This window comes from Tyto alba, unplaced genomic scaffold, assembly GCF_018691265.1.
Source record: "Tyto alba isolate M040663 unplaced genomic scaffold, T.alba_DEE_v4.0 Super-Scaffold_21, whole genome shotgun sequence".
Taxonomy (NCBI): Eukaryota; Metazoa; Chordata; class Aves; order Strigiformes; family Tytonidae; genus Tyto; species Tyto alba.
The window spans coordinates 21,499,902-21,511,669 of NW_024881295.1; the positions used below are offsets into that span (position 1 = coordinate 21,499,902).

An 11,768-nucleotide genomic window follows, 5' to 3' on the forward strand; every position below is an offset into this window, starting at 1 on the left:
AGGATATAAGCCACATGAGGGTACATTCTTAGAATTGTTTAATCTTGTAAAGGAGAAGTTGTACTGTACATCTCTTTCTTGGAAAATGCAACCGCCAGCACATCCCTCTCTCTTGTACACAGGAAAATCTGGCTTTCATCCCCCGGAAGCATTGGCAGCCACCATCCAGGAAGCAAAACCCAGCGAAAGGATCTCTGCAAAAGCAGGTAGAGCTGAGGAGAGCCCAGCTGAGAGCCATGAGCTGCTACGCTGGCCCAGAGCTTTGCTTTACGTCATGCCCTGCGTTGCCTTGGAAAGTGGAGGACAGCAAAAGCACCCAGGGAAGACGGGGCAACGGTGACACTTGCTGCCTTGTGCCATGCTGTGAATGAGTGTGGACAAGCGGTGCCTTTAGCCTGATGTCCTGTCAGTGGCTTGAAGCGTGAGGTTTGATTGCCTGTACAACAGAAATTAGATTGCATAACTGCAGATTTAGCATTTCCAGAATTCCTGTGACATTGTTATTCTAGGATTTAGCCAAAGCTGTCTTCAGGAAAGCCTTATTATTGTAGCTGGCAGAGGCTGCTGGAGTTATTTTTACCACTTGATTGCAGAATCCTCAGTTTTAGGACTGCCACAGCTTTTCACTTGATGCAAATTCACTTAACGGAAGGCTAAACTAAAGGGCTACCGTGCCTCTCTGTCAGCAGCTAGAGGATTAAAGCAAACCAAGCAAATGACGTGCACGCCCGGGTCCCATGCTGGCAGTGCCAGTGGGGTGCACTGGGACAGGTTCCTGAAGAGCTGGAGGGCACAATAGCCAGCCAGCCAGCCCTGGAAAGCGCGGCTCTAACTGGAAGGGTGGATGCTTTCAAAAAACCCTTCAGACAAGGAATGTGATCCTAGGGATGCATGAGGTACAAGGTGAAGATAAAGCAGCAGTTTGTGCAATAACAGAGGGGAAAGAAAAGGTTGCCAGTAGTTCTTCTACTTCATTCCCTAGAGTTAAAGGGGAGAGGTTTCTGGCGCTAGTTTGAAGAAGTGTTTGCAAAGGCAGATGTAAAACTTGGGGAATTCCACCACCTAGTTAGCTGAACCAACAAAAGTTGGCTTTGATGAAGCCTAGAGAGGCATTTTCTGCACAGCGTTTTCAAGTTTTGACAAATGTGGCCTCCTAGGTCAACTGAAGACAAAACCCAGATGTTAGCTTCCTGCATGAGCTGTAAGAACATGCTTATACCCTTCTCCAGAGACCTGCGGGGAATCAGGGTCATGTGGGAGTGCACAGCCATATTTAACGTATGGAGTCAGTCAGGGATGTCTTAGAAAATGGAAGTTTGTCTGGAAAATTGGGCTATAACGGTTCTTGCCAAAAAGCATATCTTTCAGTTGTGCTAATTCAGATTACTCGCTTGTAGGGGTTCAGTTTTTCCCCTCTTCAACGATGTCAGTGATTCCCCGTCTCGTCTTCCGCAAAACAAATCTTTGTAACTTTTAGTTACATAGGAAGGCTTTCCCTGTGGCTCTCGATCAGGGTTAAAAATCCAGCATGTTTAGAAAGATGGAGGAGAAGAGAAAGAATTTTTTCTTTGTGTCACTATTTCGCCTTGATATTATTGCACTGGTAACAGCTAACTTTGTAGCTTTTGGAAGAGGGAGTATATTGAAATAGCTAGTGCTTCTCACTGCAGTATACAGCTATGGAACAGAAAAGGTCTACTTTCTGTTTGGTTACTTCTCAAACAAGAATCCCTACGACTGGTTGTGGGTAGTGCTACTGTCCTAACAGCTTATCTGGATTAACCTTCTATTAGTTTTGTATCTGGGCTGATTAAACGCAGTTCCACCCTAGGTCATAGCCGGGCGCGTCGCTCGGTGGGTGATGCTGGCATCTGATATCCCCCATCCGAAAAGCCGTGTCGACTCCCAGACAAAGTTGTCATCTCCTAAACGCCGCCTTGCTCTGGGAACGTTGCCCTCTGGGGCGCTCTTGCAGCGTCCAAGTCCGCGTGTGCTGGCACCCGCGTTTGGGAGCCAAGTGACGGGGTGCCCGGCGGGCTGGAAGAGCCAGCCCCTCTGCTTGGGTCAGGCGGGCATCGCCGCGCGGGGCCAGGCGATTATCTGTCTGTCAACAGCCTCGTTAGTGGAAGCCCTCCGACCCGCGGGCGGGGGGGGATAGCTCTCTTGGTCCTGGAGTAGTCTGAAAATGTTTTCACATAGCAGCCGAGATGTCAGCGTAGCTTAGAGGTGCTATCTTTTTGAGAGGAGTTTTTTTTGAAGGCTTATAGCTTAAGGCATGCTCAGGTTTGGGGAGGGGGGGGTGGGGGAGTAATTCTGAGCACAATCTACCCCTCAGAGCAAACTAAAAAAAAAAATCTACCGTTTTCCAGGGCTAGCAATTCTGTGGCCGTTTTGCTCAAAAGCGTTCCGTAGGTTGATGAACTTTGTAGCTAGAAAGTTAGTCTTTTATTCACCCTCATCTACATGGCTGGGCTCGTCCTCATCAGGAATTTTACATGTTGACCATTTTGGTAAATGCAGCTTTTAATCTGCCACACATGATTAGACACTAATTGTGTTCATAGCTGGAAATACCACAGAAGCTGTTGGCACGAAGTAGAGATTAGTCATACTATCAATTTGTTTTCTATTAAGCTTCAGGATTCATAGAAATGAAGAACCGCAGGGATTACAGCAGAGAAGATACATGGAGATAAAGGAGCATTTCTGAAAATTCAGCAGTGTCTTAGAGCCATGGGTTTTCTGCAATCAAAGTCATAAGAACTTTCTTGTGTCCTCAAGAAAGTTGCATGCAAGAATCTTTCCTCCAGCTTGACAGAGACTGATAAGTCATTTTGTCAAATCCAAGTTTAAAATTCAACATTAATGGTTAAAGTATAGCTCTTACACAAAAGCCAGGAGTTTCTGCGTCTGCCACATTTCAGAAAAAAAGCAGCTACCTTTTCTAATTACCTGTTTTTTTTCTAATTAGATGACTTAATTTTCCTTTCTTAATGAGGTAAAGATGCAATCTTACATTTATGCAAGCCAAAAATGTTCCATTGTATAACAGGAGATTACAGGGAGCTAGCAGGAATTGAGGCGTCAAGAGGTGGTTGGGGGCAGGGGAGGGGAGAGGTCGTGGCTGAACACCAAGAAGACAAAGTGTTGAAGGCACAGAAATTTAGAAGGAATGTTCTTACAGCAGAACAGAAAAGTTGCATGGCAAAGGAGAAAAGGCAAACGTCAGATAAACAAATTCTGCTTTTCATAGGTGGTAAATATGCCATTAAAGCATAGGTGAAAGGGAGCTTGAAAATGTGTTATGCAACATTGAGTTTTTAGCAGGAGTCACTGATGAAAGCAGGACTTGTCTGTTACACTTTTGATTTAGTGCATTCTTCTACTCTGTACCCTCACCTATTTGCTATAAGAAGACCGAGCTGTGAAAGCAGTATCTTAAGTGTTCCTCTGCTCATCCCTCATCCTCTGGCATATTTGAAATCTCTGTAGGAAAGAGGAGGGGTGGATCCAGACAATCATACAGCCCAGAGTCACTGCCACTGCTTGGATCCTTGCACAGACTTCTCCTGTATCTTCCTACCCACGGTGCTTTTGATCGTGTGTCCCGCGAGCAGCCACGGTCCTGCCCGAGAGCCGTGCCCCTCTGCTACCTGCTAAAAGCTGACGCCTGCTACTGCGCCGCCTCAAGGCATCTGGAGACTAAATACCAAGAAACCCACTCTTGTCAACTGGGTCTTGCCCGTACGGTGACTTAGTTGAGGACTAAGGAGTAAAATTTGAGACATTAAGCAACGAGGGCACCGCTCAACGCCAGGATACCAGCCACTGCAGGAAAAGCGTGCCATCTGCAGTCTGTGCAAGCAGAATCCTCTGAATATGGTTTAGTCCTCCAAGCATGAAACCAAGTCGTGACTTTGTCAGTGAGGGATCTGCTACAGATATATGGCTTTGGGATAAATATCATTCGGCATGAAGATTAGGCACAGTTCTCTTCCTGGGCTACAGTAATATATGTCTTTCCCTTCTGCCCTTGCCTCAAGTGTACAGGTCTTGTTTTGGGGGTATGGTTTTAGGATATGATCAGAGACCAAGGGAACATAAGGCCACCCTTTGGAATATCTCTGAAATCCCAACCCTGAAAGACTGTGTGTTGCTATATGTTGACCACCCGTGGCTCTGCTGCCCCAAAGCGCTCCCCGAAGACAAGAGGCATTGGTACCGCATGAGGTAATGCTGCTGCTTAAAAAGCAAATGGCTTGAGAAAGCCAGTGGTGGTTACCAAAAGGGACTGTAAAGAGGCACAATGTCCTTTGGAAATGCTGGCCAGAGGATATGGCCCAACAACTTTAAAAAAAAAAAACACAAACAATTTTGTTTTGGGAACTTCCTTCACTTCTGTAGTTCAGGGCATAAATATGAGGCTCTGTAGCCAAATATCCCATCTGACTCCCATCCCCTCTGTTCAGTCAGGTTCCCAATAACCTTTTTAGTGAAGAAAAAGGCAAAATATCTCCCTGGCCTACATCTGTGGTGATTTCAAGTGGGTTCACAAAGACCACTTTATTACAGAGCTAACTTCAGACTCAGTACTTGCTGAGTTCAAACACGTATTCAGGTGTAATTGTTCATGCTAAAAGGACTGCGGTATTTTCTTTGTACATTTATTTTAATAGCGTGTCGTGGGAACTAAACTAAGGCTGTAAGGACACTTGCGTGTTAGGGCAGTTCCTGTTCTTGCCAGTGCCTCTCTTATCTCTTTCAAGAAAAAAATCTAGGAGCCAAGTGAGAGGTTTACCTCAGGAGGAAGGAGGAAGACACAGTTGTCTGTGTCAGAGAAGGAGAAATTTGTAATAAAGAGATCAAGAAGTGGAATGCTTTAAGCTTTGACCCTGTCTCCAGAGATCTCGGGTGTAACTGCTCCCCAGGACTCTTGATACACGATGCATTTCACAGCTTTGGGTCAGGCCAGGTGACTTTCCCTACAAGTCACCTGAAATCATTGCTCTCTCCGGCTGATCGTGTTTCAGATGCTGGTGATGGGCAGGAGGAAAACAAAGGAAATGAATTTGTGTGTAATTCCCCCTCTTACTGCACATCAGAGATCCAGATCGCATCCTGGGGACGAGTCACTTATTACCTCTTCAGACCTAAAGGCAGCTCCAACGGCAGGCAGCCTGCACTCTTAAGAGTGAATTAAATAGTTTGTGTGCACACAGCCTTGTGCGAGGAGCTCTTTGGCATAAAAGGTCCTACGAGAGCACTAGGGACTGTTAGGCCTGTACAGCGAAAAGTAACTCTGTTCAGCTTCTAGCTTGGGTGTAAAAAGTAATTCAGGGTGCCAAAACAGTGTTTTTACTTATCCAAAACAGGTTGTGGTGTTTTTTTTTTGTTTTGTTTTCTGTTTTTTTTTAACTTGGTCACTCAGATTGGATAGAGGAGCCCTGGATGAACTCTTACCTCTCCCTGATTCAAACTGGCAATTTCTTCTTAAACAAACCCCAGACTGTCTGGGCACTCACAAGGGTTACTTTGTGGTAGTTAAGGGTTTGGGGAAGCGGGTCTCTCTCCCTTCTGGCTGGATGCCATACCGAGTTCTCCAGCATCTAAAGCTGTGGGGCTGGTGGGCAGCGTGCTTTCCCGTGGGGAGGGTGCTCCTCCAGCTCCAGCCTGTACGTGTTTCCTCTTGCCTCTCTCTAGCTATCGCATATCCCCACGATAACGTTATTTCCCTGGGCTCTGTGATATGAATTGAATCCCCAGAGGCAGAGAGGAGGACTGAATCTGGCTTCGCACCGCCCGCGTGGATTCCCTTACCAGCGGGCTATTCAGGGAAAGGCAACTGCTACCTCCGACTGCTTTAATAATCCTTTGATTCCTCAGCTTGTACTGCCAGTGCCCAAAATGAAATGCTTTGCCATTTGTTTTGCCTGAAACCATTCCACAAAACTGCTTCCAATTTATGAATGGATTTGGCTACCTCCGAACCTCATTTTTAGCAAAGTCGCAACTTGCCAAAAACCCTCACCCAGTGCTATTCTTGAGCGCTTTGCCCAATCTTATGTTTCAGAAGCAGTGCCTGTGTACAGTGCGGTTGCTACAACCTTCCCTCCAAGCCCTCTCCTCCCTCAGTCAAAACAGGAAAGCAGGAGAGGAGCTGTGGCCAAGGCCCCTTGACCTTCCAGGGAGACAGCGAGTATTTATGTGGAGGCACTGGGCTGATGATCTTAGCTGTGTTGACAGGGATGAGTTATAAAGTGAAGCGGGCATAAGTGCAGTTTTAATGAGGCATAGGATTTCCAGGATTTAGGAGTGTTTTTAGCACCTTTCCCCTCTGAGCCTGCTCATCCCCACGCCCCATCCTCTTCCAGACGGGGACCAGTACCACTCGCCGGGCTGTGCTGGGAACGGAGCATCGAGGCTGGGAGATAGTGGGAGCCTGGGGGGGGCTGCTCCGGCTCTGCTGCAGCACGGGGCCGTGCCACGGGCTCATCAAGGGGGCTGCCCTCTCCCTCCCCCCCCTCCCCACCTATTTAATACCCCAGAGAATTGGGTCAACGGCTCGGGGGCCCTGGGAGAGGGAAAGCTGGCCACAGCGCATCTGCTGGAGCCTTGGCAGAGCCGCTCCTGCACGCGGGGGGGCTTTGCCAGAAGGATCCACAGAGCCAGACAGAGGCAGAATTGGCCCCAAATTTTAAAGCCGTCTGGAGGGCCTTGATAGTCCGGATTCACTGCTCCCGCTGTCGTTCCCTCGCAGACCCAGGAGGAGAGGGGATGTTTGGGGAAGGGAAGAGGGAATAGGGGAAGGAGTCGGTGACTGAGATCCTCAGTGTTTTGCTTGAGCCCATACTTGCTAGGGCAAACAGCCTAATTTACGTAGGCAAGCCTCTAATACAACTTACACATTTCCTTCCCTGCATGAAGGAGAACGCTGAACCAACTTCAACGCACTGAAATCCGCACCGAAAAGCTTTTGGTTATACAATTATTACCTTCCCTTAAAAAATAAGGATAGGAAATACCCATTAAAGCAGCAAAAAATATTTCTAAGTGCTTTTCTTGATAAACAACCCAAATTTATCACTAATGCTACAATCCAGTGAAGCATTCTGCCTTTCTGCTAGCAGATGAGCTGCTAGCAAATAGATTCATTTCACTTTCTTGCTGTGCTACTAAAGTGAAAAGAAACCTGCAATATTTCACTACCAGTGTTTTTAGAGTCAAAGTATTAGCTGAATTCTTGTCATCCTGACCTGTATCCAGCAGAAGAAAAGCTCTCTTACACCTAGGAAGAAAGAGCATTCAATTAAAAGTAATCTGGTTATCAAATAGACCTTTTCCACGGTGGTCCAGCACTGCTCCATTTGAGTAATGTTCTTTGTTGAGACAGTAAACTTGCACCTGGGACCAAATTTTGATCAACGGGTTTATTTTTTGTTCACTGTTTCACAACTGGAGAAACATGACTTATCTCCCAAAGTCGTCTTTGGGAGAACAACTAAGTTATTTAAGATGAGCACGGCAAGCTGCTGGCACATTTCAATTCTGAAGGCACTGCTGTGCAGCTTATCCAGACAAAGCCCGAATCATGAACGCTGGCCTCCTGCCTCTGTTTTCTTATAACCGACCGTCGGAGAAGCAGATTTCTCTGCTCTGTGCCTAACTAGATCTGCCTAGTTTGCTTAACCAGCAAGCGCATTCCTGCACTTCAGGAAGAACACTCCAGGCTCATTACGAGCTACTGGGCTATAGCATGAGATTGAGAAAACAGATTTGTTTTGGACAAGCTGCTCTGACATGGAGGTGCCAGGGTGAATAACCTTTGAAAAAAAAAAAAAAAAAATCTGCCTCCAAGAGCGAGATGAATAATCTGACAAATGAATGGCTCTGTATTTTATATCAAAGCACAGAACGACTAGAAGTCGCGGAGATCTGACTCATGAGCAGAAATAGCATGCTGGGGACAGCTGGCACCGTTGCTACCACCAGCTGCCTGCCCCCACTTCTGGAGAACGGGTGGCTGAGATGCTGCTTCTTAAGCAATTCAGCCACAAAAGGCTACAGCTAAGCATTTTAAGGGAAACATGTCAGTGCTAGTTTATTGCCTCGGTCCTTAAGATAAACCTTGAAATGGTCCCGAGTTGTCCCAAAGCCTTTCAGCTCTCTAGGCGGGAGGAACAGGACAGAAATTTCGCCAGGCACCCTGGCAGAAGTTGCACCAGAGACGAGTCAGCGCTCAGCAGAGCAGCTTGTCCCAGCTAAGCAGCACTTTGCTGCCGCGGCAAGGTGTCGGCAGAAGCCCTCCCCCCTTATCGGCAAAGCTGCCTTTTGAGCTGGGCTTTAAGCTTTAAGCCGTGACCTATTTAAACATCCTGCCCCATCGCCGGCCAGTAGCTGCAAAAAGTTCTGCAACAAATCCGGTGGCACCCTGCTACTGCATTTCCCCAGCTGCCCTCCGTGACAAGTTGCCTGACTCAAACACCCAGTCCTAATCCCGGCATAAAGCTTCAGCTCAGCTCCTCCAGATATACTGTGTTTCACCTGGTCTTGTGCAAAAATTAGACTTTTGCAAGTGCCTTGCCAATGCTGCTTCCTGAATCTCTTCTCAGCTCCTCCTCCCACCCATAACTTTCTAACATGTTTATCATGTAGAAAGAAAGACAGCTCAGAAAATCCAACTCCTACAAATGTAGGGGGAGGGAGGATGGGTGGTTGGGTATATGCACCCATCCCCACTGAGGGTGTAGTTACACAGCAGCCTCAATTGCTCTAAATTGGAGTTGCTATAGCAATGCCCTGCCTGCATCATCCTCTTGTGTGTCCCCCCTCTTCGGTCACCAGAAAGCAAAGGAGGAACATGCAAAAAGCAAAAAAAAACACTACCTGGGGCTGATTCGGCTGAAACCCAGCCCTACCCCAAAACGATTCATTTTTGCTGGATGAGCTCTACGTAAAGGCTCACCTCGACCTGCGGGAGGGCAAAGGAGGCAGCAGAATTTTGCAGGGCTGGGGGAGAAGGAACAGGACTGTTGCCGTGCTGATTTTGGGACGTTTGAATTTTTGCAGAACGAACTCTTAGCAGGGTTATAGCATTGCTGAGAAGCTGCCTCCGAAAGGGGAACCCCATCCGCCTCCCCTCCCAGCTCTGGCAGGTTACTTGCCACCCTGGGCTCTCTGCCTGAGCCTGGCTGATGCCACAGCAGTCGGGCCGTGGCTCATCCGAGGTGCAGGCGGGAAGTGCAGCGAGGCAGGAGCACCCTTTCTGCTCATTTTTCTGAACTTAAAACTACTATAAAATTGCAACTCGAGGGTTGGGGACATGATATACAAGGCTGTAAAGAGATGCTTCAGGTTCGCTCAGAACTATTTTGTCACTGAATTATGCAACGTTCTGCTTTGCTACGTTAAAACTCCTGTTAGTTTAGTTTTGTTTCACTAACCGTTACTCAAAGGATGCACCAGCTGAAAATATCTCCAGAAACTCTAGTGATGTGGGAGACAGAGCCCAGCCTCTGAAGCTGCAGATTCCCACCAGTTCTCCCCACGTAAACCACCACTGTTAACCAGGGAGATCTGCAGCTCTGGGGATTCCTTCCACCCTTTCTGCATCACTCAGGCACTGCCTGTATCGGTGTTTATTGAGGATTTTCTTCAATACCATTATTAATATACTATATTGCAATTAGCGGGTGTTAAATGGTTTTAATCAAGTTTTGTTTTAAACGGTATTTTTAAATGCCTTGTGGTACGTGGAGTTGTACACACAATATTGCGCCTCAACTCTGATACTGTTACACAAGAAGGGTTCTAGCCATGATTTCTCTTCTCCTACTCTTTAAACAAAAAAAAAAAAAAAAAAAAAAAAAAAGTAACTGCTGATAGATCCGGCAGTTTCGGAGAGGGAAAGGCAGCGAGTCGCCTTTTTGTACCCGGGTGTGCAGAGGAAAGGAGCCTCAGGTGTGCTCCCACAGCCTCGCTGTCAGATGGGATGCCAGCCCGGGACACGCAAAACCGTAGGATGCAGAATATTTGCGACTGGTTTGGCCGCTGGCAGTCAGCTGTGGGAGCCGCAGGAACCGCGATGCAGGAATTTGGGTCTTTGTTTCAGGAACATTCCTTGGAAAGTGTCGGGGGCCAGGGGCAAGACGGGTCCGAAAACCCTCCTCTTATCCGCGCCCGGCTCTGGGGGGGGGGGGGGGGGGGGGGGGGCACCGACCCCCCCCACCTCCCCGGCTCCGGGCTTCTGGGGCCCGAGGGCTCCAGCCCCGGGGGCAGCGCGGCAGAGCCTCTCCCCGGCCCCCCGCGCCCCCTTCCCGGGCGCCCACCAGCGCGGAGCTGCGCGGCGGTGAGCAGCACGCCGCAAACTGGGTGGGAAATAATAATAATAATAATAATAATAATAATAATAATAATAATAATAATAATAATAATAAGAATAAGAATAATAATAAATGTTATTATTGTTGTTATTATTGATATTATTATTTATTATTGTTATTATTATTGTTATTATTATTATTATTATTTCACCCCCCCATCCCTACCTTTTCCTCCTCTGCGCGCCGCGCACTGCCCGTGCTGCTCACCGGAGAGCTCGGGCTTCAACTTTGCACGGGGAAAGGAGCAAAAAAAGAGCAGGAGAAGAGCCGGGAGGGGCCGGGAGGAGAAGGGAATAAGCGGGTAGCTCTGGCGGGGGGGAGCGGGGCGTGAGCCTGCGGCGGGGGCAGCCGCCACCCGCCCCCGGACTTACTTTTTGGGGGTCGGCGTAGGTGCCCAGCCCCACCAGCGGGATGCTGTTGCCGTCGCTCAGCGGGACGCGGTGGCTCTCGGCTGTCAGGTTCATAGCGGTGCCAGGTAGGGCCGCCCCGAGCCCGGCGCTGCCTCCGCAGGGGCGGGAGCCGCCGCTCCGCAGCCAACCGCGGCCCTCGCACACCGGCACCCACCGACCGACCGACGGACCGACCGGACCGACGGCGCCTCTATGGGGGCTGAGGTACGAACTGCCCGCTCCCGCCGACGGGAAGCGCCTTTTTGGGGGGTGCTGAGCCACGTGTGCCCCTGGCGGCTCCGCACCGCGCCCCGCCGCGCACCGCCCCGCGCCCCGCCCCGGCCCCGCGGACCCCCCGCGGACCGCCCCACGCCACGCCCGGTCTCCACGGTCCCCAGCGCACCGCTCTGCCGGGTCCTCGTGTCCTCGTGGACCCACCCCCACACCCCCCCCCCCGCGCACCGCCCCACGCCACGCCGGGTCCCCATGGACTCCCGTGCATCGCTCCTCCGGATCCCCACCGACCCCTCCCGCGGACCGCCCCACGTCCCGCCGGGTCCCCACGGACCCCCGTGCATCGCCGCGCCGGGTCCCCACGGATCCCTCCGCCCACCGCTCCACTCCCCGCCGGGTCCCCACGGACCAGCCCCCCGCACACTGCCCCACGCCACGCCGGGTCCCCATGGACTCCCGTTCATCGCTCCGCCGGGTCCCCACGGACCCCCCCCCCCCCCCCCCCCCCCCCCGCACCGTCCCATGCCCCGCCGCGTCCCCACGGACCCCCGTGCATCCCTCCGGCCCGGTCTCCACGGACCCCCCCGCGCACCTCTCCACGCCCTGCCGGGTCCCCACGGACACCCCCCCCCCCCCGCACACTGCGCCGGGCCCTGCCGCCGGCCCCACGGGGTGACCCCAGCAGAAGCTGCGTGGAACTCCAGGCGGGCCACGGGTGTCCAGCACCCCGGGGGGGGGGGGTAGAGGGGGGGCTGCCAGGGACCCC

At 50.5% G+C, this 11,768-nt stretch overlaps 1 protein-coding gene across 1 annotated transcript in view; it reads right to left on the reverse strand.

Annotated features, from left to right (window-relative positions):
• Positions 1–11,059, reverse strand: part of AKR1D1 (aldo-keto reductase family 1 member D1) — a 35,646-nt gene extending 24,587 nt beyond the window's left edge. The window contains exon 1 of the mRNA XM_032996373.2: positions 10,751–11,059. Within this exon, the coding sequence (XP_032852264.1) occupies positions 10,751–10,843 (93 nt within the window). The 5' untranslated portion in view covers positions 10,844–11,059. The remainder of the gene's footprint in view (positions 1–10,750) is intronic.
• Positions 11,060–11,768: the final 709 nt, after the last annotated feature.